Consider the following 27,317-nt stretch of genomic DNA (forward strand, 5'->3'; position numbering starts at 1 on the left):
GGCAAGGCCAGGACACGGCATTCCAACCGCAAGCCCTGCTCCTGGCAGACCTCCCAGCCGGGAGGGACAGAGCAGGAGCACTGCGGGACAGCTCCCCGTCCTCGCAGCCCGAGTGAGCCCCACCCCGACGCCCCACGCTCCTCTCCCCGCAGCCCCGCGCCCGCCCCGCTGTCCGCGGCAGGGCTGGGCGGAGAGGAGGAGGCAGAGGCGGAGAAGAAGGAGGCGAAGGAGGCCGGTCTCGCCTCGCCTCCCCCTTCCCTCTCGCCGGTTTTCTTTGCAGCATTTCCATGCTAGAGGTCCCCACCGAGCTGCGGAACGAGGATCTGCCTGGCTGCGCCGGGCCCTCTTCCTTCCTTTGTGCATCCCCCAGCCCTGTGCAAGCCGTGCCCCCCGCCCCGGCCGCCACGTCCCCGCCGCATCCCCCCCTCCGGAGCCCCCCCGGCCCTGGAGGCAGGAGGAAGCCGCCCCTCCGGACACGCAGAGCCGGGGCAGCGGCCAGGCACCGGCTGCCACGTCGTGCCACCTCCTCCTTCCCGGCCCGGCCGGGGCACCGAGGCCGCATCCCCGCCCGCATCCCTGCCCGTATCCCCGCATCCATCCCGCTCCGCGGTTCGGAGGCGGCGGGGCCTCCTTCGGCGGATGCTGCGCGTCTCCCCGGGCCGCTGGTGCTAAATGCTGAGCGCCGACAGGATGGAGGAGTTTCAGAGCGAGGAAGAGGAGCCCTGGTACGACCAGCAGGACCTGGAGCAGGGTAAGGATGGGGGCACGCCGCAAGCTGCCAGGGATGGTGGGCCAGGGGATGCGCGGGCAAGAAAACGGGCAAACCCCGGGGATGGGAGGGTGGGATACCTTCTCTCTGGTCTGCTGTTTGGCTGGCAAAGCCAGCACCTCATCCTGCAACGGCAAATCTCGGCTCTGCTGCTCCAAACCACTGTCCTGGCCAAGGAAAGTTTAAAGCCGATGGATAGAGGTAGGAGCCCAGAGCTGTCCTGAGCACCAGGGCAGTAAATAATTTGTTGTGTTACATCTCCAAGAAAGCTGGTTCCACAAAAAACTTGCTGCAGGCAGAATCAAGCAGGAGTAGTTATGACACTGCTTTTATTTCAGAGCAGTCCAAGGTAGAGTTACCAGGCACATTAGTTAGAAATTAATACATGGGAAATAATGTATTGCTGAGGATGCTGAAAGTCTCTCAAAAGCTTTTGCTATCCAAGCCCAAATCCAGAGGGATCTTCAGCTTCTTAGTCACCTAATTACTTCTGGAGATTTTTCCAGTCAGCCATAAAACCAGGAAAAATAGAGGAAGAGAAGAAAAAATCAAGGCCAAGTTTCAAACAGCAAAAATAGCCGTGTTAGAAGATAAACGTTCACTTGTGTAGTTTGCTTTGAAGTAACTGTACCTAGTTCAATGGAATATTTATCCTAAGGCTGGACAGTTGGTGCCTGTGAGTATTTGGGGCTTTTTTAAATATTATTTTTCTTATCTTAATATTTTGATTCAACACGCAGTAAGTAAATAACTGGAAGAAGTCCCATTTCAGGCCAGTGGCCCAGGAATGAACTGAACTGATTTGCCAATGCATAGCAAAAAATCATTCCTACCTAAACACAGTTCCCCTCCAGCATGTTGCACTATAGGTACAGTTTTACATTCGCTTTTCCCAGCTGACTGTCAGCAGGGATGTGCAGTCCAGCTGCAGTGCCTCAGCCCACCATTGCTCCAGTACATTATGTCATGATTTGAAGTTTATACAACTTCAGCTGCAGGACAGGGGCCCAGCAAGGAATGATAACCAGCCCCCCAGGGGTTGTCACAGCTGGGCTTTAACCCCGATTTCTCAATTAGCAGGAAGTAGTGGGATACTGGGCTCTGTTCTTTGAAACACAACACTCAAACGAAGCCAAAAGCACGGAGATGGAGCTATCAGCTGGATAAACAGTGCAGCCTTTGAATGCTCAGAAATTCACATTTCTGGGTGACGTCTTCCCATGGCTCACAAGGGGCCTGGGCACTGGTCCAGGGGCAGGATGCAGGCTGAGAAACAGCAGAACTAGGGATGAATATAGGGAGTGTTGAACAACGTGGGACCAATTGATTTTTAGCCTAACGCTGTCCCTGGTGTCAGGTTCATGAGTCAGCACTGGCACTGTACAACTGGCTCACAACAATAAAAGCACCTTCCCACTGCAGGCCACGTTCCCAGCTCTGCCCCAGCAGCCTAAATAGAGAATGACTGTCTCCAGATGATGGATTGATGCTGGGGACAGGCCCCACTTTTGAGCACATACAGAACTGGAGGAAAACACAAACCCAAAACAAAGCCCAGCTGTGGGCTTGCAGCCTCCTGTTTATGAATAGGGGCTGCACAGGCTTGCACAAACTCAGAAGGAGAGATGTGGGAAGGCTTTAACTGGAATCAGCCAAGTGGAAAGGTCCTACGGGGTAATTACAACCGTAATTAATTTGCCTGATGCACAAAGCATCACGAAGGACAGTGCTAGACTTTGTCCACATACACTGCGCCTTTGCAGGACACCGAGAGGTCTTTGGTGGCGGCACAGCCGTGGAGCTGTTGGTTTGGGAATGGGGGGTGGAAGCGCAGCACAAGACATCCAGCGTGGCATGATTAGAGGCGTTACTAAGAGGATTGGCATGCCAAGAGCCCAGGGTCGCACAGAAACCCACGCCTGGCAGCAGCGCCGGCAGGGCAGAGGACAAAAGCAGAGGCTTAAAGACCGTTCCTTAGGAGCGAGCGGTGGGAGAAACAGGAAACAATCCAAGCTAGGAGAGCAGAGAAGGTTCTTCTGTGAACCAGTTGGTTGCTGGGCCTTTATCGTCATTTCACAGCATCATCAAATATTTATTACATTTACATCCAAAACTGTTTGCTAAGCAACAGATGGCTTAACTGGGAGCTCTGCGATGATTATGTTAATTAACCATTTTAGCACCAGAGTGGAAATCATGCCTCCAGCTCCACACCAAGCACCTGTTACTTTCCTCCTCATCCTCCATGAGCTTCACCTTGCCAAAGTAACTGATTTTTTCAAAAGAATAAATCCCAATCACTCTTTCTTTCCCCTAAAGTGTCCACAGCAACTGGCTGCATCCACCACATGCTTTGGAAGCAGCAAGATCTGGTCCCCAGTACCAAGGCCCTTCCAGCCTCCTTCAGATTAAGCCAGTGCCTTTCAGATTCCTTTACCTGTTTCCTGCAAACTGTAACACTCTGTGGCTCAAGGCATTATACCAAGATGCCTTATTACATAGAAGCAGAGACTCAAATCTCAGCCAGGACCCGCAGCAATGACGTGGTAACAGCAGTGGTGTCCTGTGAGGTTTCCTTTGTAATGATGTTCCCTCTGGGAAGGCTTTCTGATTTGAGGAAAGTGGTAAAAATGGAGCTGCAATTCCCTGGTACCACGACTTAGCTGATTGCTTTGTAAGCATGAACAGATATCAGTGCTGCTTTGGTCCAGCCACCTTCCATGGGCTGGGGAATCTGTGCCTCTAAGTGTTAAAACCAGAATACAATTCTGGTGAAGCTTTTTCCAGCTGTTGAGAACTGATGATGTGGCTACAGTTGCATCACACCCTGCGCACAGGGCCTACGTGCAGCCAGACCCCAAGAGAATGAATGAGCTAAAATTAGAGAGTCTGAGCTGCGGATAAGTGGGGGCACCTTTCCTGTTCATCAGGAGTGTTTGTGTTTGGGAGGGCTGTGTGCCAACTCAATTGCATCTGGATCCAAACAGACCCAGCAGCTCTGCCAGCCACTTCCAGCCATCATCTCCCCCGCAGCAATCTCCCAAGATGAGTCCTTGCAGTCATCCCACTGCATTCCCTGATCTTCCCAGCCTCCCTATCCCCCTGCCAGCATTCAGGTCTGCACTGAGCAGAGTGCAGCCCAAGAGGAGGCCCCTCAAAGCCACCCTTATGATCTCTGGACCTAACCATAGCCTAAGGCACATGGGGGGATTCTTGGGGTGTCCTGCACAGGGCCAGGAGTTGGACCTGATGATCCTGATGGGTCCTTTCCAACTAAGCATATTGTGGGATTCTATAAGTGTGGGGTGATTCCTCCCATGTCAATAAACAGCCTCTCACTGCTCTGAGATAGGCAGCAGGGCCAGAGGAAGTGCAAGAACCAGCACATCACCTCATTGCCCCTGTGAGACCAATTGTCCTGGGCAGCCACAGAAACTTTTGGGCCAAACCATCTGCAATGCAGGCTTAGGATGTTACAGCTGTAACCTCTAAAGGTCTCCAGATTTAAGGATCTTTTTAAAGTCCTCCTCCTCTTGCCAAGCATCTGATTGCTTGCGTGCTAAGAAGGAAAATGACACAAGGTGCTGAGCTTGCACCACTTCCAACTCATCCGTGTAAAGACACAGGGTCACCAGTGCTCCAGTGGCCAGATCCTGGCATTAGGGTGAGCCCAGGGGATCTGTCCTGGCACCCACTAGCACCCTTACCTGCACCACCCAGGTGGTCCAGAGCACTGCAATCCATTATCAGCTTCCCCAAAGGATTCACTGCACGGGGGAGCTGCTGAAACTCCATATTCTGCCCCTCATGATGCAGTTATCCCAGCAGTCCAGGGACAAGGCACACACCTTGCCTGTCCTCCAGGAGCACAGCAGTTAACTCCCCTCCCTCCCTCCCCAGAGGCAAGCCAGAAGGACAGAGCTTTGCCTGCAGTAGCTGAGCCACTTATTTATTTAGCAGTACAGTACAGCAGGTAGCTTATGGAAGTGGAAAGTTTTCAGTGACTAATTGCTGAGCTGCTTAGGAATGACAAGAGGGACTAGAAAAGTCACAGGAGAAAGGGAAATAAGATGACAGGTTAGTCTAAGGAAGGGATGAGAGGCTCCAAATATGAGGGGGGGGAAAAAAGAATATATATAGATGTATTTTCCTAGAGTGAAAATTCCCCTGTTACATGAAGACAGCAAGAAAAAGGGACACAAGAAAGCCCCACACAGCAGCTCTCAGTGAGAGACCAGAAGCTCCTCTCTGCTGAACCCAGGCACATACTTCCAGCTGTGGGAGGGAGGAGAATTAGAGGAACCTCTGGAAAGAAAAAAGGCAAACAAACAAAACCAAAGAAAAACCCCACAAAAAACCAACCAAACAAAAAACAAACCACACCAAAATCAGAGTTTTCCGTATCTTGTATCCTGCAACAATCAGCTAACAGTGGCAATTCTCCTTGGCAAGGCCGTGTATGAAGGATTTATGGTCTGAATCCTGAAGGACATTTTCCTCCAGCGGCTCTGAGCCTGAGGGACTGGGAGCCAAGGCACCGGCCACTAACACGCTGCACGTGGAGCCTGTCCCCCCACCCCAGCATTTTCCAATCCTCTTTCTTTGCTCCTGTACCAGCCAGTGCTGGCTGGTGACAGGGCAGATGCACTGACTCAGTGTGACAGGCAGGAACCACTTAGAGCAGTGAGAGCACCAGGGTCCCATCCTGCTCCTGCTAAAAGCAGTGCCAGCACTCAGGATAACGCACGGCTCGCTCACTCCCACACTCACACACTCCATCTCCTCTCCCAAAAGGCTTTCCCAGAGCAGCACAGTGCTAAATTCCCACCTCATCTCACTCCAACAGATCTATGCGCTCACACTAAACATATCTTCAGGACTTCCAAAGCTTCTACTTAATCTACCCAAAACAGGTACATGAGCCAAGAATTTAGGAAAATATCTCAAATACAAAACACCCCAAAGGAAGGAGACCAGATGTTACACAACTGCTGCTTTTTGCACAGCTGGGAATTTCAAAGGGATTTTATGTTACAGTTTATTTTTCCTTTTTTTCCATGTGTATTTTACAAACAGTTATAAACCATCTCTCCAAGAGACAGTTCTAATGGTTTAAACAGCCTGTTCCTCTGCAGCTTTCTGGGAAGTCACTGTAGTCTACCCCATGTGTTGTGCAGCTGCCCTGGCCCTGCTCAGTTAATTTGCCTCCTCCCTGAAGAATTCAGACCTTTGAGTGTGTAATATCCAGGTCCATGTTGGCCTCTTCCAAATATGCAGCAGTTGGAGCAAGGACATGATCATGCCATCCTCCAAGTTTTCTTGGTCTATGAGCAAGTGTTGAGTCCCGGGAAGGCACCTGAACTGGGAGGTGGTGACCAAGCACTGGTGCCTGCAGGAGGAGGCAGAGCAAGGAGCAGCACAGCACATCCCATGAGCATCAGTCTTTGCAGCAGAACTGTGTCAGGGACACTGGTTTTGGTGTTGGGCCCCCAAAAGAAGTACTGCTCTGCATCCTGTTCAGGACTAGTGATGGACATAACACCATTTGGAGAGTACATCAAGTATTCCATGACTCCCTTTCCCTGGAAACTCAGACTGGAAGGTTACAGCCCTGTGCTCTTCCTGTGCAGCTGCACAAACAGCACTGATCACTCATCTGAGGTCAGGATCTCTTTCCACATGGGCAGCATCTCCAGCCTGTGCCAATAGCCAGGCACAAGGCAGCTGGGCTGTGAGCTGAGTGCCTGGAGGAACAGGGCTTCCTAACCTCCCCGGGAGCAGTAGTGGGGCAGCACCCTGCAAGATGATACACTTTTCTCCAAAGTCAAGAAACAGGGCTGCTAGATAAGAGGTGGGCAGGTTTTTGGTGTTGCTGCAGAGGGTCAGGCTGTTTCTGCATTTAGCTGTAACACGTGGCTGTGGAAGAAAGGTCTCTGTACCTATATGCCTCTGGACATGAGAGGTAGCAGACAGAAGTAACCAGCAGTGGCAGTGTTGGCAGGGGTCTTGGGGGCTGCTACAGCTGCAAAGTGACATTTGTGCTGGAATGTTTGCTCCCCGAGTGTCCAAATCACTCAGGATCAGTGGTTCCACCTGCCTCCCTCCAGCAAGAGGGGAACAAGGGCATCCAAGTTGGCTGGGAATGGCTCAGAGTAGGGGAATATGTTGTGTGATCAGGAGCAGGGCAGGAGAAGTGACACGGTTGTGGCAGCCCGGTGCTGTGGGCACCGTCCCTGCCACGTGAGCACAGTGACCTGTCCTTCACAGGGTGCCTTTGCTCGGGGCTCTGCACATGCACAGCACTGTGCTGAGCACCCTGGTGCTCATCCTCCTTGTCCATCCTGTGTCACTTACAACCTCCTGCCCCCAAAACACACAGGGGAGAGGAGTTCTGCCACGTGGCAGCCATCCACATGCCTGTGTCTTCAGCTTTAAAAGAGTAGAAGCCTTTATTCACGGTTTTCTGCAACCCAACACAATTAATTAGTTGGAGATTTGCTGCCCGGGGGAGGAGCGCATGCAGGAAAGCTCTGGCTGCCTTTTTCCCTCCTCTTTCTTTGCTCCTTCTCTTCAACAGCCCCACTTGTATATATTTATTTAGGACATTCTGATCCAGGTGCACTATCAGAGCCCCACAGCCACCAGTCACCAAGCTCTTTCAAACCATTTTAGCCTATAAGGCAAACACAGGCACTGAGGCTGTTTAGATAAGAGAACAGCAGGAAAAGATGCAGATGGGGCCTCAGCCATGGTCTAATAACATCCTCTGTGTTCTCACGCTCTAACAGCTTGGCAAAAGGCACAGCGATTGCTGTGGGCACAGGGATGGGACTGCTCTGTGTGTGTTTGTAGAGACACAGCTTGTAAGCAGAGGTGACCATCCTGGGTCTCAAGCATTGATATAGAGGGGAGAATTTGGGGTGCAGGATGATAAGAGAGAAGACAGAGAAGGTATAAATTAAATCTGAAATGTCTGGTGAGCATCTGAGAAGAATAAAGGAAAGCAGATAAAGAAAACACCGAATAGAACTGAAAAATACAGAAGGCAAGGAAGGGAGCAGCAGGGGCTGAGGGAGCTGGAGGGCTTCTCTGCAGCACAGCACAGACAGTGTGTCCCTGAGCACCTTGTCAGGGATTTCCACTCCTTGGTGATGCCACTTTTGCTCAGGGGGCTCAAGATAGCATGGAAGGAGCTGTTCTCAGTGCACTGGGGTTGCCTTGACCCCCTGCCAAATACCCTTCTGCCACCACCTGAGGCTCCCCACCAGGGACACTTGCAAAGCCAAAGGCAGCACAGGAGCACGTAACAGATTACACAAGAGAAAGAAAAGGAAGAAAAAAACCAAGCAGGAAATCCAGCAAATCTCATTAGGGTAACGAAAATGCCAGTGTGACCAACATCAGCTCAGCCCAGCGAGAGCCACAGCTTGAAAGGGGGAGAAGGAAGAGGAGGAGGCAGCTGTACTGCCAAGGGCTTACACACCCCATTTGCTCTCACCCAGCCCAACAGCGGCTTTTCCCCACCTGCTTCATTGGGGCTGTTTTACAAAGCAAGCCCTGCCTTTGTGGAACACCACATTACACCAAAGTAGCAGATCCTGCCAAAAAACACACAGAACACCAAGTACAAAGCTGAACTGAGCAGCAATGTCTGAGTTACACCTGTGTAAAAGGGATGGGGAATCCATGTCCCAGCAGCAACACTGGTGACTCTCTGGAAGCTCTGCCTGGCCTTGGGAAACACGATCTTCTGTGGAAGGGGCATGTTGAAAAGGTTTTTTCAGGTTGTTTTTAAGATGTTGCCAGATGGCATTTGCTTCCCTGCACCCCAGCAAGTTCCATTGTAATGCCTTATACAGGCCAAGTACAGAGATTGCTTCCATCACCTGCCATGGAGCAGCAGTAAGTGATACACAAAAGCTGATCTTCATTGTAATATATCCAGACAGCACAATCCCTTGCAACTAAGAAGGAAAATAAATGAGTAGCAAGTATACCCTACCCCAGGGTAAACCAGCATAGCATCATTCATTTAGACTTTGAAAGGAATAATTGCACCCACCCTTGACTTTAAGTACCCGTGTGTAATGGAGCAGACAGCAAATGCCATTAAATTAAACGTCAACAGCATTAAACATCAGTTCTTAACTCTCAATGTACCCCATCCATCAGCTTACAAGCACCCTGAGCTTCCTCCAGAGACCTCCACACCCTCCTCCCTGCTCTTCAGCGGATGCATTCCCCGTGTGCAGCACAGGGCAGGAGCAGCCCTTTCCACAGCCCCACATTTAGGAAGGAGCCACAAGTAATTCCTTTATAGATGCTCAGCTGAAAGGGACCTGCAAATCCACAAGCCCCTGCTCATCTGCACCACATAGCAAAGGACTTCTGTGCCCCCTGCAAGCTGCTGGCTTTGCAGGACAGGGACAGGATTGGTTTATTAAAGGTGAGGAGCCAAGTGCAGCATCCCCAGTGTGTTCTCTCACAGCCTAAACATGAGAATCCCTCGCTGCAAGAGAGATGACAGGGGAAAGTCCAAAGCAGCTGCACCAGATGGTGGCTTCCTCCAGAAAGCCGCATTTACGAAGAGCATCTGAACAGCTACCAGATCATCATCGTGCCAAGAACAGCCGAAACCTGTACGGCACCAGGCTTACGCTCTCCCAAAGCCGCAGCCAGGACGTGCTGGAGGGAAGAAACCCCTCCAGAGGGCGGGCTGTGGCAGAGTGCTGTGCCCAAACAGATGCAGGCCAGCACTGGGAAGGCAGAAACAGCTCCGAATCCTCTCTGAGCCTCGTTGCAAGGCTGGGGAAGCGCCCAGCTCTGCCGCAGCCCCATGCAGGGAACATCCGTCTGTGCCAGCACTGCCACACGATGCTGCCGTGAGGGAATACCCTGCAGTTTGTCCCTCAGCCTCCTTCCATCAAAGGCAACCTGCTACAGCTTTTGCATCAGGATGGGGTTTTTTCAAGTTTCCTCAATGGCACAGAGGCAGCAGAATTATAGCTGGGCTGCTGCTGCTGATCTCCTGCTGCTGCGGCTCCAGGACAGTGCCTCCTTGATGTTCTGCCCAGCCCTGCTCCCCTGTACCAAGCACTGCTTGGAGTCAGCTCCCGCTTCCTTCCTGCCATATGTCTCTCTTCTCATCCCCACCCTCCTTGCTCAGAGGCCTTTCCCATGGAAGCTTTCAGGGAAATGCAGCCTCCATCCCTCCCCTCCAGGGTTCCATAGGCACAGCCCTTTGTTTGGGGACACAGCCTGGCTCCTTGGCTGGTGTTAATTAGAAGGGTCACGTCAGTGCTTGCAATACAGGGTGCCAGGCTGGTGCTGCCCGGGACAGTTTGCTTCCACAGTTTTCTCCTGATAGGATTTGGCAGCATCGAGACCCCATTTTTGAAGATGAACATTGGCCATTTCACAGCCAGGACTGGCCAGCACAGGCAGGATGTGGAGGGATGGGGCACATCGAGCGGACACACAGCACTTTATTTCTCCTCCTGCATCCAGAGGGGAGGGGGAAGGGAGGCATCAGCATATCTGCTAAATTAGGGCAAGTCCTTCAGCACTGGCTGGCTGATCTGACAGTGGAGAAGCAAAGAAGAATACGAAAAATGTGGGGAAACCTCAGTACTATGTAGAAAGGATTCCTGAATTCCTAAACAGTTCTTTTTCTCCCCCAAACAACTTGGTGAAATTTCAAATTCAGCCTCAGGTTTCCGAGGTCTCTGAGGAGAGGAGCTGTGTGCTCCCTCAGCCCAAGCAGAGCCACAATTAGTACAAAGATCAAGAGGGATCTGGTCTAAAGACGACATTAAAGCACTTCTACACAGCATCCCCTCCCTCTCCACAGGCTGGGGGGACCAACAGGTGGGGAAGAGGACTCGGGCACAAGGGGGTGGATGAGACAGGATTACCAAGGATGCTTTGGCTGGCGGGCAGAGAGTGAGGGAGTGTGTATGACAACGACTGAGGCACTTAAAAGACACTAAAAGAATCAATTCCCCCATGTCCTTCAAGCTTGGAGTCTCCCAGGCCCTTATGCTCAAAATGGAAATGAAGACTCAATTTCCTCCTCAGAGCTGAGCCCCATTCATCTTTCCCACTCATCCCCAAATGCTGCCCATTTCCCCCCATTAAATTATCGCTGACAGAGCCCTTTAAATTACAATGCAGGGTCTTGCACTGCCTAATCCACTTAACTCAACCCCAGCTGATTAAATTGGATGCCATATGGTGGGAGAGCACTGGTGTAATCCGCAGGGACGGGGACACACTTGACTCATTACCTGGAGCACAGCACAGAGCCCTCTCACTACACACCTCCACCTCGAGGCCCTGCTTGCTGCCAGACATGTGGTTTCCAAGGTGCCACTCTCCAGCAACAACACTGGCTGTAGCAAGGTGATGCTGACATTAAACACAGCCCCAAGCAGCTTAAAGGCACAAATTATCCTTCATCTCTGCTGGCATCTGGCTGTTCCCCCAGCCCCAGCTGGTATAGCAAACACTCGGGTCTCCCAAGGGCACTTTATAAACTAGGGAAATTTGGTGCTTGGAAAAAACCAAATAGGTGGAGGAGGTCTGTCCATGGGGAAACATGCCAATAACTTGATTGCAGGGAGAGCTGCAACTGCAGCTCTCAGACTGAGTCACTGTGCAATGATGAGGATTATAATTAAAAAGGTCAGAGCCCTTTTAATAATAACACCCTGCAATGCAGGGCACAGCCGGAGAGCACATTCCCATGGAAAGGGGAGATTCGAGGACACACTGAGCAGCTGTTGGCAGCACCACATCTGGGGAGCCAGCAGAAAGAAACACGAGTAACACACAAACTAATAACATATCAGCACATCCCACAGCACAGCATTATCCATCAGGAAAGCCCCATCCCAGGCACTGACAGTGCTGTAGCTCACCCACTGGCAAGCACTTGTGTCCAAGGTCAGCGTGAGCCTCATTTTGTCATGTGTGAGAGGTCAGGGCTTTCCCAGGCACAGAATACATCCCAGGAGTCCTGGCTCCCCTTCTTCTTGTCTTAGTGACCAAGTATCTCTCTTTCTCAATCAACTCCATGGCCAAATGAAGTACTAGAGAAAATTACAGCTGCTCTCAGCCCTGGCAGAGCCTTTACAAAACACATCATTAGATGCAGACTAGAGAGGAGCATTACACAGGCTAAGAAAATGCCAGGGCAGGTCCCCTCATATGCTGCAGGATTGTCACTCCTTAATTACCTACAGCTGCATGATAACCACACCAGAGAGACAAAGAGCAGTAACACACACCAGGACTTGTTTCCTTCCTCGTGGAAGGTTTAAAGTCAGATTTGCACTCTGCCACCCTAAGAGCTGTTACCTCTAGAAGCATCAGGAAAAATGAAACCCATGTGCTCATAGTCAGGCTTTAAGAAGACAACCAACTCCTGTAAAAGCAAAGGGCTGTTCTCAGAGCCAGCTGTGCTGTCCCAGCCCCACAAACAGCATCACCTGTGTGCTCAAGCTTTGGCCAACAACAAGATTCACAGGGCTTGGAGGCTTTTTCTTTTCCCAGCAGCAAAAACAGTATTTTAAACTGACCACACTGGCAACATCTACTTTTCCCTGCACTTCTCCTGAAGTCCAACTATTTCTGTAGCTTCCTGCGGGCGTTTAGAGGTGGCGGAGAGTGAACACAAAGCAGTTTGTCCTTTCCCTGGAGCTGCCCCAGGGAAAGAGCCTTGGATTCAGCCACTGCAGTGCTGCCAGGGTGGCACATCTGGGAGATGCCTCCAGTCCCCTCGGGCCACGTGGGGTTTTATTACTCCTGTCAGTCTATTAGCAGGTGATGGATGGAGGCTGACAGGGAAGGCAAGGCACTCCCTTCGTTAGAGATAATAATATAATTTACAGAGCATCCCCAAGGCCCTGCAGGTCTTTACCAACCCTTTGCTCTATTCTGATGGGTGCTGAGCCCTTCTCAGCAATAGGGGATGGAGGTGCTGAGCACCTGCCACAGCCCAGATTCTGTGCTGATCCTGGTTACAGTGTGCAGGGAGTGCAGAAGGGTTTTGCAGCCAGCAAAGCACCAAATCTTCATTGCATGGAGGAGCTGCAGAGCCCTGAGCTCAGCCTCCCCTCACTCCTGCAGCCCAGCAAGACAAGAGGCCAGAACCTGTATGTTCTGAGAGCATGCATCCAGGTCAAAACATGCCAGTAAAACCAGTGCCATGAAAAAGGTGCTGCTGTGCTCGGTGTGGGGTCATTTCTGGTGGCGGCAGGGGGAGATCCCACCACACCCAGCCCTGGAGCTGTGGGAACTACAGCAGCTTTGTCCCTCTGCTTTTCAGACTTGCACTTGGCTGCAGAGCTGGGGAAGACACTGCTGGAGCGAAACAAAGAGCTGGAGGACTCCCTGCAGCAGATGTATGCCACCAACGAGGAACAAGTGCAGGAGATCGAGGTAGGTAGGGACACAGTCGGGACAGGGGTGGGGACGGGGGCTGCTTGGCCACCACTGTCACTAAGGGTGAAGGTGGGAAAGGGGCACTTCCACCAGTGCCAGCAGCTCAGATGCCAGCAGTAAGGCAGGGATGTGCCATGGGGCATGGAAGTTGAAGTATCTTCTGTAAGTGCCTGAAGCAGGATGGATTAAAGTCTGTTCAAGCTCATCCCAGCCCTGAGGAGGGTCTCTTTCCCCCACTAACTGGCATTTTCCCTTTTCTCACATCCTCGCTCCCTGCCCAGATGTGCATGCCAGATTTTGGCACCAGATTTTGGCATCAGGCTGCATCTGGGTCACGTTTGTCCTTCCCCTGCACATCCGCCAGCCTTCACACTCATTTCTCTCTGCTCTGCTGCAGCTTTCCCTTGATCCCAGAGACTCAGAATCGCGTTTGTTCCCAGCTGGCCTCTCAGCACCCCCATAACACAGCCCCCTTTGTTAGAGGCATTAAATAGCTCTTTCTCCAAGAGCTGCAATCTAAACCCCCATTTCAAGCATCCTGTGAGGTCAGGGCAGTATTTCTACGAGCTCGCAGAACTGATCTTAGAGGCTTAAACCTGCTGTGCCTGGGAGGGTTTTCATCCACTGGAAACCTTCTAGGGATCTGTGAGTTAAAAAAGATTGGACACCTCTGATTTAAAAGGACACAGGGCAGAGGAGGGCTGCAAGTTCACAAGAGCAGCACATGATGCTGCAGGGATCAGACAACCGATGTTTGAGGGAACAAGTGGATGGATTTAGCCATCCCCCCTTCAGCAGCCTGTCAGAAGCACGTCCACCATAGGATTTGGAATCTGGCACCAGCTGAGAGTGAGCACCAGAGTAGATGCTCCCCTCCCAGTCTACCCAGGATAAAATTTTGCAATGGCAGACTTACAGGAAAGGGTGTGGAAATCCACAGGAACTGCAGGTCTCCTCATATTTCACGGACTAAGAGTTTTAGCCTGAATTCCCAAGGAAACACAGCTTCTGCAATCGATCTGTCAGAGGATCCAGTAACCAACCAGCCAATTTCAGTCAACTTTCAGTCCCAGGGATATCAACTTTCTTTAGTACTGGGAATAAAAAAAGCAGCTGAATAGAGAGACATTGAGGTTACTGCCCTTCATAGAGGGCAGGGGAAGCTCAATCATATTTACAAGTTCAAACTATTTACAGTGGGCAAGGGGATGAATATTTCATCTGTGGAAGAGGCTTCAACCAGGCAGAGCCACAGAGCACATTGTCAGAGGAAGCAAAGGCTGCAGGAATTTTCTGCTTGTGAAACAACCTGAATTTTGGACGTGGAGTGCTCATGCTTGACTTTTCCTTGCAGTACCTGACCAAGCAACTGGAGATGCTGCGGCAGATGAACGAACAGCATGCAAAAGTCTACGAGCAGCTGGACCTGACAGCACGGGACCTGGAGCTGGCTAACCAGAAGCTCGTGCTGGAAAGCAAGACATCCCAACAGAAGATCCACTGGTACGGCCTCCCCTGGATCCTCAAGATGCAAGAGCCTTCAGCTCACCTTTCCCCTGCCCCAAGGTGCAGGCTGTCCTTGCTATTTAAGCCAGTCTCTTGTCGTATCAGCCCAGTTTTGCAGCTATTTAGAACACAAGTGTGTTGCAGTAATGCTGGTTAGCAGGGGTCAGCCACAGCACAGACATCCCTGGGATGAGGGCTGGATAAAGGAGTATCTGAAACTGAGAGAGAGGCACAGCAGCCTCTCCTCAGATCAGTTTCCTTGAAGAAGAGGTACATAATCCTATCAGGGAGATCCCCAGCACACAGCCCAGCAGAAACACCAGGCACAGATCCAGCAACTCATGAAACCCTGGCTAGTCCACGCTGAAACACCAGTTTATCACTAATATTTCTTTCCTGAAACAAACCCATGATCAAGGTCATCCCTAGAAACACCAGCCTAAGCCATGTCCTTGCAATGCATCGTCATTTGCAAACAACTCTGTGGAGAGGGAGTTTCTGAGCAGAGTGTTTTACAAACTATCCACAGACAGAACAAAACAAAATCTCTGCCCAGTCTCTGTATTTCTCTGTAAGATAAACAAAAGGAATAGATACTTGTTTTAAGTGCAGAGATATTCCAGGATAGTGCTTATGTCCCAGAGGTGACTCTTTCAGCCAACTGATTTGAGGACAGAAGGACTCAAATCAATCCCCCTGCCCTTTTTTATAACCAACCCCACTCAAGAGTGACCACACAGAGAAAGACCAAAAAAAAAAAAAACAATCAAGTGCTGTCATGATCCTAGGGGACACACTAGAAACTGGAAGCACCTTCCCTAGATTGGCTTTCTCTATAGGAAAAAACCATCTTTTAGGAACCTGTAGCACCTGACTGCTCACCTGTGCTCCCTCCTCTCTCTGCAGCTTGACAGAAACGATCGAGGGGCTGCAGAACCAGGTGGAGGAGCTGCAGAAGCAGGTGGAAGAAATGCGGAGCTTGGAGCAGCTCCGCATCCGGCGGGAGAAGAGGGAGCGGCGCCGAACCATCCACACCTTCCCCTGCCTTAAGGAGCTGTGCTCCAGCCCCAGGTACGGAGCCTTGGCTTCAGCCACCCCTCCAAACTGATCCAAACAAACAAACAAACAGGGGAGGCGGTGGGTGAGCCGCTCTGGGGGTGCACAGAAAGCCCTCAGACATCGAGGTTGGGCATCAGAGCCTGAAATTCATGGCTGGAGCTGAAGGGGGGAATGTTCCTCTCACCAACCCACCTGCCTAAGGTGGTGTTGGCAAAGCAGAGCCTTCATGATCCCAGCACAGTGATACTTCCCTTCCCCAACTAGCACAGCACCAGCACCTCTGGCTCCCCAAAGGCAGTTGAGATGGTGCATTTTGTGCTGTGTGACTCCAGAACTCCCCAGGAACACCAGTCGCACAGCCGGATACACCACGTGCTGCCAAGTGCTGTACAAACACCTCCAGCACTACTGCAGCCTTAATCCTCCTCAAAACCCGGCCACTGTGTTAATTCACTGACCTCATGAGGGCACTTCTTGCTCAGCTTTGTCCACAAAAGAGGGATCTTTAAATAGATAAGCAATCAATAAACTTTGTTACTGAAAGCATCCTCTGCCAGAGGGTATGAACCAAAGACATTTTCACTGCAGCAGCAATGGGGATGTTAATCAGGCCAAAACCTGACCCCCAGCAAAATCCACTTATGTCTCTGTTGTTCTTTTCCCCCCAGTCCCAATCTCCCCCCATACCACAGGACCTCGGGTCCCCTTGCAGCTCCACAGTTGGCTCTGAAGGTCAGGCTGCCCTTCAGTGCCTTGAAATCCGTTCAATACCCCCCCCCACAGCCGTGCCTCCCAGGGGAAGCCATGGAGCTTGCACTGTTCCAATCTGCTCTAAACAAACAGGGTGCCATGGGTACTTCACTGAGGAGAAAAACCCAAATTCCCGAAGGGAAGGGGGAAGTGCTTGTTATCACTTCCCAGGCAATGAAGAAGGGGCACCTCTATCAAAAATCTGTCTGCCTTGCCATGTAAATCTTCCCTCACTCCCTCCAGAGCAGCTCCCAATCACAGGGCTGCACAGGCAGAAGCACACATGGCTGGGTGGGTCTGGGGTTGTCACCGTATGCAGTGGGTAGTTGGTGAACCCATGGGGCAGAGAGCAGCTGATGGACTCCCACTAGGAAAAACCCAAAGCCACCTACTTTCAGCTCAGACTGGTAGCACTTGAACACTCATTCTTGCTTCACTGCAATGCTGGTGGCTTGTCTGTTAATCAGATGTGTCTTTTACCTTTTAGGGTCTCATTTCCCTCCTGTCTTTTATTACTGCTGTCCAATAAAACTGCAAGTTCTGTGGGACAGAGGTTTGTCTCTGTGTCCAGAAGACCCCCAGCCACACCTTGTGGTCTCCTGGCACATGGAGAAGGCACATCTCACTCCATGAACTCATGTCCTTTTTGGACATCAGTGGAGTTACTTACATAACAATAAAACACAAATCCCTCACCAGAGTATCGCTTGGTCAGACTCGCTCAAGCATCCTTCTCCTCTTTCAGGTATGAGGATGCGTTCCAAGTCCACAGCTATTCCACAGAATTCAACCAGAAGCCGCTGGAGAGGGAGAACGAGCGTCTCCAAGCCATGGTGAACTCGCTGAGATCCCAGGTGAACCAGGAGAAGCAGCGGAAGGAGAGGGTGGAACGCGAGTACACCTCGGTTATCCAGGAGTACTCGGACCTGGAGCAGCGGGTGTGCGAGATGGAGAACTGCAAACTGCGCATCAAGGAGCTGGAGGCAGAGCTCCTGGAGCTGCAGCAGATGAAACAAGTCAAGAAGTACCTGCTCAGCAGAGAGGACAACCTGTCCGAAGCCCTCCTTGAGCCGCTGAACAACGCCCCGGAAGCAGATTACATCGACCTGTCCGAGGAGGAGGGAGGGAAAAGCCACGGGACATCCATGACCCCTTCCCCAAACCACCCCGTGCGGAAAAGCTGCAGCGACACGGCCCTGAACGCCATCGTGACCAAGGACGCCGTGAGCCGGCACGAGGGCAATTACACCCTGCACGCCAACAACGTGCGCAAGCGGGGCATGTCCATCCTGCGCGAGGTGGACGAGCAGTACCACGCCCTGCTGGAGAAGTACGAGGAGCTGCTCAGCAAGTGCCGGCAGCACAAGGACAGCGTGCGCCACACGGGCGTCCAGACCTCCCGGCCCATCTCCCGCGACAGCTCCTTCAGGGACTTCCGAGGAGAGGGGCACGAGCTGGAAGAGCGGAAAACCATGGAGAAGACCATCAGCAAACACGTGGACGCCGTGGACAAGCGGCTGGAGCAGAGCCAGCCCGAGTACAAGGCTCTTTTTAAGGAGATCTTCTCCCGCATCCAGAAAACGAAAGCGGACATCAATGCCACAAAGGTGAAAAACAAGAGCAGCAAATGAGTCCTCGCTCTCCACTGCTCCCACGTGCAATTGCAATGGCCACGTCTTCTCTTGAGCCCCAGGAAACGCCACGTGGCCCCTCTGCTTTGAAGGTTCGAGAGGTCTGCAAGCGAGAGAATGTCACAGGGACCCAACTCACTTTTTTAAGCTTGGGCTCTGGACAGCCTGTTGGGACAATTGTACATTGTAGTTAGAGGATTTCAGAAACCACATGACGGATCTCTGCATGAGTTACTGCCGCTGCCAGACATCACAACAGCAATGTCAACCCCACCATGATAAAAAAGAAACCAATCTCCCCCTCCACCCTTTTTCAGCTTGTCCTACAGCCCAATTATCTGCAAGCAAAAGCCTGGATGTCCTCCAGTGTCCTGCCACAGCTGGAGTACAGCGTCTCAAAGTAACACAAAAAGCCATCAGAACTTTAGGGGCTGCCCCAGCACTGTAGCCCAGTCCTCCAGTTTGGTTTTATGGCTAAGAACCTACGCTTGAACCCAAGAGACGTCTATCTCTGCCTTCCCCAAAGGGCAGTACGGTCTTGCTATTTAAGCCATTCTCTAATCAGTCAGGTTTTTCAGCTCTTTACAATGCAAGCTCATTGCAACTGGAAAAACTTGAAGAGAAACATAAAACTGATTGTTCCATCTCTGTCAGCGTCACTCAGTGTTTCAGTTCACACTCTCCAGACCTTGCAGGCATATGGGATTTACTCGCTTTAAATCTGCCCTGGTATTTCAACCCAGGTGAAGCACCGTGCCTGGTAGGAACTCGGTGCCCAGGGCTTTCCCATAGCGAGACAAGAAGTGCTATTACAATATCAGAGACACACTCTCATCTCATGGTCTGGGTACCAGCTCTCTTCAAGAGGTTGTCATTGTCCCATCATAGCAAATTCCTTAAAAACAGCTTGCATGGGCTTACAAAACTGACTCCCAGGGACTCGCACACAAGCCAGGGGATGCAGCATCTCCCGGGTCAGGAGTCTGGCCCTGGCAGTAGCACGGATCACACATCACCCCTCACTCCTGCTCCAAACATCTCCCCAGCCACAAGGACAGATTTCAGCTTCCTGCTGAAAATAATCTTTCTTGGCTGAGACACTGTCGCCTCTCATGTTCCAGTTCCCTTTCCAGCACTGAAATCTCCTCACTTTTGCTTCCACAGACATGCAAACACACAGCCAAAAGGCCAGTGCAGTCTCAGGAATCACCAGTGTCCAATTTCCACGAACTAGATGATGACCTAGTACGGTCAGACATGTTTTAGGCAGAGAAGCAGCATCTCATTACAGCTTAGGCAACACCCTGAGCATTGAGCCACAAAACCCAGCAGTTCAGTGTAAGCAACCTACTCTGTACCCGCCTGGAGCAACCATCAGCTACATCTGGATTCTCGTTTCACCAGCTTACATCCCAAAATCTTGGGTCAACGGCTGGGACTTCTGCAACATTGAGATAAATAAATGAGAATGTGGCTTTGGAAGGGGAAGACTGTTCAAATGGAATTATCCCTCAAGTCCAGGGCTTTGATGCTACAAGGAGCGACTTTTCTTTCACTCCCCATGGAATTAATGCAGAAAACCCCCCAAAACCACCCTGTTTTGTTGAGCTGAGTACCACAGAGGTAAGCTGGCAGGAGTGTGATGTGCAAACCACCCCTGCTCCAGAGTTCTCCTCCTCAAAACCACCAACTGCTCCGCTCTTCCACGCTCTGCATTTCCAGGTGCCCCATGGCTCCCGACACATCAGGAGCTGCACACACGGCTGTGGCTACCAGCTCTGCAACAGTATGGAGAACCTTCATGCCTTATTTATTTATAATAGAAAGCAGTTGTCTAATAAAATAAAATAAATAAAAATGAACAACAACAGCAAGAGAAGCGTTGTTGATTTCCTGGGAGCGTTCACCACCCGTTGACTTGGCACTTGTAGCAGTGTTGGTTTAAGCCAGGCAGTGTTTGCCCTGCAGTCAGCTGATGCTGCAAAGGTGTGGGAAGGGAATCACCCTCACCTTCTGTTTTAAACAATCCCATGTGGATCAGCATCACAGTTAATTGCACAACACATTAAATATATTTTTAAATGCTCTATTCTCCTCTTGAATACAAAGAAACACCAATTTTCTCACAGCTCTTACAGCTCTTTTTACTTTTAAGAACAACACAAGAGTTAATTCTTTGATTTTCATGTACAATTTGGGTCAAGAAAGTGCTTCAGGCACCCTTGCAGAAAGGAAAGAGAATATGCTGAACTATTCTGCTACATTATTTATATAACACACATTTTTGTGCACTTGGACTGCCAACACTGCCACGCGATAAAACCCCTCTTTTGTCAGCTCGGAAGTCTCTGTAAAACCACACAATTTCTAAGCTCCCAATTCAAATCCTAATTTTTTTCGGCCTTTTTTGCAAACCACAAATCCAAAAATGACTGATGTAAGTAACACGATATTAGTACTTGGCTTGACAAAGGCACAGCTGCCGTGTATCAGCAGCATGTTCAGCAAAGTGCTGAGGGCAAGTTTTTTCTGCATCCAAAAATATTAGTGGCCATATATACATGTCCTGATTGACTGTGTGAGTCAGAGTCACTTGATTCCTGCCTTAAGTGAGGCTTTCAGTGATCAAAGGAGGAGAAAATAAGCATCTTCTGGCCTCTGGTGCCACCTTTGATCTAAACTTTTCCAATTGCTTTTGGAACACCAAGGAAAGCTACACAACTCCACTAAGAGGGAACAAGATAGTGCTGAGCAACCACTCTGCCAGAGAAACTGGTGTAGCAGAGAGCAGCAGCTACTTAACAGCACACCCCCATGGTTCAGGACAAAAAGGAAAATTGCTGCATGCAATTAAAAGGGATGAGGAAAAGTATGATGTCACAGGAAATAATTCTTAATTTCAGATTTGGCAAAATCAGTGACCCTATTCAGCTCACAGCATTAAGATCAACAAGGGCGCAGCTTGTCAACAATCTGGTTTCATGCTGAATTTGAAAGCTGCCATTTAGATACGTGCAGTTCCATCAGTCACTGTACCACCAGCTGGAATAACCCTTCAGAAGGGCACCTGTTGTTATAAACCAGGAGGGGCCACTTGAAGCAAAAATTCAAGGGATTTACAGAGCTCAAGCCCCCACAGGAATGATTCAGCATCTTCCCTCTCTTACAGCAGCTGAGACCTTCTGGGAGGTCTCTCAAAGCCCTGTTTGCTCCTACATTAACAGCCTGTGCCCTCACTCACACAAGGAGTGACCAGATCCTTGGACACCTCAGCCTTTCCCTCGGGTTTTTGGGATGGCTCTTGACAGCTGTTGCTCACCAGTGACCACCAAACAGGCTGAGGTGGCTTCCTCAGCCAGGACCAGTGACAAAGCAGTTCATTTTTCCAGGTGGAATGCCAAAGGTTTGGCTCTCTTTGGCTCACACCAAAGTCAGACCTTGCCATCCCAAGCCCTGCCTGAGAGGGAGAGCAGTTTCCAACCATCCAACAGAGATCACCCAGCTTTTTACCAAGGTTCTGTGGACCAACACAGGGTGGGAATGAAGCAAAACCACACAAATGTCCTTTTAGACTGGTCTGGCTTCACCTGTGTGACCTTCCAACTCCTTTCCCAGCCCTTCTGTGGCACTGTCCTTGGAGGATGTTCCTGCACAACAACCACCAGACATGTTTGACAACAGCTGGTAAATGAGTCATCCTGCTTTGAGTATTTTACCCATCCCTCTGGCTACAAATCACAAACATTTACCTGTTCCCTGTTAGAAATTAAGGTCACCAGATGGCACGGTTTGCCTCTGACAGCTCTGTGTTTTTTCCTTAGAGCATTTTGTTTTCAGCTGAGTTTGGACAAGGGCAGTGGAGCAGAACCCCAGGACTCAGAGGTTCGATTCAAACAAAGTGAGGAGCCCTCTGTGGCCCTGAGCTGCTCAGCTGCAGCCAGGGCAGAAAACCATCCATGTTCAGGACTTGCTCCCTCCCTAGGACTGAGTTCCCTGACTTTAAATGGATTATCTGGGTGGGACTCAGCTCAGATCCTCAGTCACACAGTCTCTGTATTGGCTTCTGAACACCCATTTTGGCTTCATCCACAGTTTTAAACGAGATTGTCAGCTCCTGTCAAAACACCAGAGCAAATGACAGCCCATCCCTGCCTGTGCATTTTCCTGCTGCCAGGAATAGCAATCCCTGCCCCTGTGGAACGCACACCCTTCTTGTCAAGCCAGCCTGACAGCTCCAACAGGAGCAAAAGCTGAAGGATTTCCACAACTGCCTCATTCCCCTGCATCCCACATCCATCTCGGCATCTTGTGCTGCTTTATTATTCAAAGAAATAATTCTGTATGTATGTGTGTGTGTGTGTTTGTATGTAACTCTTTAGTGCTCTAGAGAGGATAAAAATGTGAAAACTGAAGCACCCCCGGTGCAAAAACTAAGCAATATATAAAAAAGGCTGGATGTATTTTCATTTTCAGCACCGGCCACCACGAAGGTCTGGGGTGCACAGACACCATAACCACTCCTGACCCCCCTCATGCCCCCGCGCTGCCCCACAAGCCCCATGTGCCCCCAAGACGTCCCACATCCGCCTCTCTTGGCAGCCCACAGACCCCATATACCCCCCATACACCTCCTATTAGTGCTGCAGACACCTCCCCGGCCTACAGGCCCCCCCAGCCCGGAGACCACGCTCAAGATCCATCCGCACGGCCCCAAAAGAGCCCCTTTATCCCCCGAAATCGCCCCCCTGCTCCTTCCGCCCCGCCCCGGAACGCGGCGCGCGGTCGCCGTTTCCGCGGGGACGCCTGGCGGTGGCGCACGGCAGGGGCCAACATGGCGGCGCACACGCTGCGGGGCCTGTGCCGGCAGCGGCCGGGGCTGGCGCTCCTGTGCGCCCGGTTCTCGCAGAGAGCCGCCGCCGGCACCGAGTACCGGAGCTCCCACAGCCTGGACAAGCTGTACCCGCCACGACAGGACGGACCCGCCGCCCGCACCACGGTCAGAGGGGCGGGGGGGAAAAGGAAGACGAGGCGGAGTTTGGGCGGGGGTTATTTGTTTGATTGACAGCGGGTGGGCGGGGTTTTAGCGCACGGAGTTGCTGGGGTGGGCGGGGTTAGCACGGGGGGCGTGAGCGGGTGGGCGGGGCCACACTGAGGGGGCGGGGCTTGGTACCGTGGGTGGGCGTGGCTCTGCGGAAGGGGCGGGGGCATGGCGGGGGCATCGCGGGTGGGCGGGGCCGGAGGGACCCCGGGAGCCCCCCAAGACCCCGGGAACCCCCCCGGGACCCCCCGACACCGCCCCCGATGTGTCTTCCAGGAGGAGCTGCAGCCGCCCGCCCTCGACATCCCCATGGGTGAGCCCCCTCCCACCCCAGCACACCCGTGCCGGGGGCCGGGCAGCGCCCCCGGGCACCGAGCTCGGCCCCGTCCCGGCTCAGCCACTGCCCCTCTCTTCCAGCTCGCCTGACCGTGTCCTACAGCCGGAGCAGCGGGCCCGGCGGGCAGAATGTTAATAAAGGTGAGGAACAGCTCCTCCCTTGGAAAAAAATCACCGTTTCCGGTTGGTTTTCTGTACCGTGTGGCAAATGTTGAGAACTTGAAGTTAAACAGCGTCTTCGTGCTGCTGGATACTTATTCTTCATTGTCGTCACCCTGCATTTTAACACAACTTCTGAGTCTTCGTGGTGCTGGAGACCAGTGGTAGCACGTTTGATGCTCCTAGGAACACTTAGAGGGATCATTCCTGCTACAGGTGCCACATGGAGCACCAGCTCTATCCATACATCAAATATAATAGAGCCAGCTGGATTCTGAAGGTTCACTGTGCAATAAATTCTCAGCTTAATTCAAATAAACCTAAAATACTGCCTGTTCTGCCATTAAAAATGAGGTAGGCAGTGGCTGGCAATAAATTCTGTAGTGTCTAGAAAGGCAAATACCACGACAGGTACACGTTTGTCTTGTAGAGTGGTGTGTAAAAATACAGCAAGAAAAGAATTGTGACCTTTCAGGAAATTCATCATGGAATCATCCCATGTTGAAAGCCAGCAGAGATCAGGCTGAATTACCCCATAAATCTGAGCAAGGCAGGCTGTGACATGGAAACAAAGACCCTGTTTTTCCTCCCAGTGAATTCCAAGGCGGAGGTTCGGTTCCACCTGGCATCGGCCGACTGGATTCCCGAAGCTGTGAGAGAAAAAATGGCTCTGATGGTACCAACCCTCCCCTTCCAACCATAGTTTCAATGTCTTAGTGTCAGAACAGGACAGTTCCAGTGAGGTTTCAGTGGTCACATCACGTTTTCCCATCCTTTCAGCACAGGAATAAGATAAACCGGGCTGGTGAACTGATTGTGACCTCGGAGGAGAGTCGCTACCAAATGAGGAATCTGGCGATTTGTCTGGAAAAAATCCGGACCATGATCACGGAGGCCATCGAGAAACCCAAGGAGGTGTCTAAGGAGACAACACAGAAGCTCATAGAGAGGTATCTTCATTAAAATGGTCTCTATTTGGGTTCAGGCTATCACGTTACACAATTCAGTTTGCAGCATTTTTAAACAATCTTGTTCATACTCATTTAAATTACCTTTTTTAAAGACTATCACTGATCCATTTGATTTTAACTGCTTTCCTGGTTAATATCCCCAGAACAGGGACTGGGTTTTTGCTATCTGAGGATGTTTGTTGGTTCATCAGATCTCAGAAGCTGAATATTTAAATGTTTTCTTTGTACACTGAGGGATCTTTTGATTTTGTTTTAGGGTGGAAAAAATGAACCGTGAACGGCTACGACAGAAAAAAATACACTCAACTATAAAACAGAGCAGGAAGGCAGATTTCGACTGAGAACAGCAGAGATCCAAGTCTTTGGCATTCCATCTCCCTAAAGAAGTGGTGTTGGCAGCTGTAGATGATGCTAAACTCATGAGCTGTATTGAATAAAAATAGCCTGAAAGTGTAAATAAAAATATTTAACATCTTCTTTTGTAGCCATTGATACACTGTGATGGCCTGTCAATCATTTTCCAGAATAATTATCGTTCACATTTGAGAGGAACTAAAAATTCTGATTTTTGTCAGCCACTCTCTTGTTTTTTTAATGTTTTTTGTGTTCCTCAAGCAGCCTGTGCTCCATCAGAGCACCGTCTGCTGCTGAACACAAAGCTACAGCAGATTTTTAGGGAAAGAAAGGGAAGAGAAAAAGCAGTCTCAACAACATATCTAAGTAGAAAATAGAATCTTAAAGCATTAAGGTTGGAAAAGACCACAAGGATCATCAAGTCCATCCCTTAGAGTATCCACTGTTTCTTTCCTTCTATTTCCTTCCTTTCAGCTTTATTCCTTTTACTGATTTTTATCTAACCAAACAAAGCACATCATTTGGTTAAGCTAAAGCCACATCAGGAATTTGGCAGAAATGTCAGCACTAGGAGACAGAACGCACCCTGTGAGTACAGGAGGCTTCTGGCCTTTGAAGTGGGACACCAGAGTCCTTTGGATGAGTGTTCCAGGCTCGTTCATGGACCCTGTTTAATGAGAATGAAGCTCTGTGGTGTGATGTGTTTCACCACTCCACTGTGGGAGGCTCAAAGAAACCAAAATGAGCCTTTTTTTGATGCTTGGCAGGGCCCCAGTGGCCTAATGGATAAGGCACTGGCCTTCTAAGTCAGGGATTGTGGGTTCGAGTCCCACCTGGGGTGGGGAGAGGTGGTCCTGCTTTTGGAAAACCCCAAATAGAAAGGGAAGTCATCCCTGGGGTTTGTTTGGGGTACAGGGAGGTGTCAGGGCTTTGCTGCATCCCCTTTGGAGGGGGAGCTTTCAGCTCTCCCCTGACAATGTTTGCATCTGCAAAGAGAGTTCAGAACCCAGATCCTCCCCGGAATGGAATGCTGGGGGGATGCAGGACCACACCAATGCATCCTGACATCCCGGGAAGCCCTGCCCCGGCCTCATCACCTCCACCTCTGCACTGCCTGCTCAGCACCAGGAGCAGACACCACATTTCACATTTTCCCCCACCGAAAGCTTCTCTGCATGGAATCACTGAATCATCCAGGGTGGAAAAGACCTCTAAGATTTATCAAGCACTGCCAGGTTCACCATCAAACCAAGTCCCCAAATGCCACATGCACACACGTTTTGAACGCTTCCAGGGACGGTGAATCCCCTTCTTCCCTAGGCATGGGAGGGGGGTCCCTGCCAGCACCCCTCTCACAGGCACAGGTGTCTGAAGCTCGGTGCCGTGCCCTGGCCTTTACAAACAGGGGGATGTCGCTGCTTCCGACGTTTTTGTGACACTGAACGTCATCCCGCCATCATCATCCAGGACAGCAACAGCCTCAGCTGAGCCTCCCCATCCCCAGGAGACCTCGCTGCCAGGATCACCCGCTGCTCAGGGCTTCTTTCCCCCAGATTTGCAAAACCTTGGTTCAAGCAAAGGCGTAAAGCCCTGGACAAGCCCTGACACCGGGGCGCGGAGGAGCCGGGAATTTCAGGGATTAAAAGCAGATTCCGAGGTTCCGCCTGGTTTAGTACCACGAAAAACGCCTGACCCGTGCCGGGACGTGCGAGACGCAGACCGGGGCGCCGGCAGGGGCTGCAGGAGGGGGCGCCCCGCGTTCTCCCCCGCAGCGCGGCGAACGATCCCGGACCTCCTCGGGGACACCCCGGCACGGAAAAGAATCACCCCAGATGGGACTCGAACCCACAATCCCTGGCTTAGGAGGCCAGTGCCTTATCCATTAGGCCACTGGGGCTGCGTACTCACGTATTTTAGGCGCCCTAACTTAACTCTCCTCTAGCCAGACGGGAGTTTGGCTACCGTGGGCAAGGATGGGGGGGTCCCGTTCGTTACCTCCGGGACCGCCCCGGTCTGAACAATCCCCAGAGCGAGGCCCCGCTCTCCTGCCCCCCTCCATCTCCCAAACCGCCCCGGTGCAGCTCAGAAACGCCAAGGTGAAGTGGGGATGTGTGTGGAGGGGAATGGAGATCCCCGCGCAGCGCCCTCCGCCCGCTCGGCCCCACCGGGAGCTGCCGGTGCCGGTTTTGGGTGCAATGAGGGCCCGAACCGTCCCCGGAACGGGGCGCTCGGAGGGAGCGCGGGGGGCCTGGGGCGCAGGGCGGTTCCTGTGCGGCCCCGGTGGCCGAGTGGATAAAACT

At 51.4% G+C, this 27,317-nt stretch overlaps 2 protein-coding genes and 2 non-coding genes across 4 annotated transcripts; 3 read left to right on the top strand and 1 right to left on the bottom strand.

Moving 5' to 3' along the window:
- The first annotated feature begins 238 nt into the window (after positions 1-238).
- Positions 239-20,033, top strand: CDR2L (cerebellar degeneration related protein 2 like). Its single transcript, XM_032129270.1, has 5 exons — positions 239-751; positions 13,098-13,210; positions 14,568-14,716; positions 15,626-15,790; positions 17,274-20,033. The coding sequence occupies exons 1-5, from the start codon at positions 673-675 to the stop codon at positions 18,157-18,159; spliced, it is 1,392 nt and encodes a 463-aa protein (XP_031985161.1). The 5' UTR covers positions 239-672; the 3' UTR covers positions 18,160-20,033.
- A 2,921-nt stretch (positions 20,034-22,954) lies between these two features.
- On the top strand, positions 22,955-25,155 carry MRPL58 (mitochondrial ribosomal protein L58). The gene is made up of 6 exons (XM_032129361.1): positions 22,955-23,155; positions 23,474-23,510; positions 23,615-23,674; positions 24,286-24,368; positions 24,473-24,642; positions 24,920-25,155. The coding sequence occupies exons 1-6, from the start codon at positions 22,991-22,993 to the stop codon at positions 25,002-25,004; spliced, it is 600 nt and encodes a 199-aa protein (XP_031985252.1). The 5' UTR covers positions 22,955-22,990; the 3' UTR covers positions 25,005-25,155.
- Positions 25,156-25,785: 630 nt separating this feature from the next.
- On the top strand, positions 25,786-25,858 carry TRNAR-UCU. The gene has a single exon. It is a non-coding gene; the product is annotated as a tRNA-Arg (tRNA).
- A 983-nt stretch (positions 25,859-26,841) lies between these two features.
- TRNAR-CCU lies at positions 26,842-26,914 on the bottom strand. Its single transcript has one exon. It is a non-coding gene; the product is annotated as a tRNA-Arg (tRNA).
- Between the last annotated feature and the right edge of the window lie 403 nt (positions 26,915-27,317).

Source organism: Corvus moneduloides, chromosome 19, assembly GCF_009650955.1.
Source record: "Corvus moneduloides isolate bCorMon1 chromosome 19, bCorMon1.pri, whole genome shotgun sequence".
In the NCBI taxonomy this organism is placed as follows: Eukaryota; Metazoa; Chordata; class Aves; order Passeriformes; family Corvidae; genus Corvus; species Corvus moneduloides.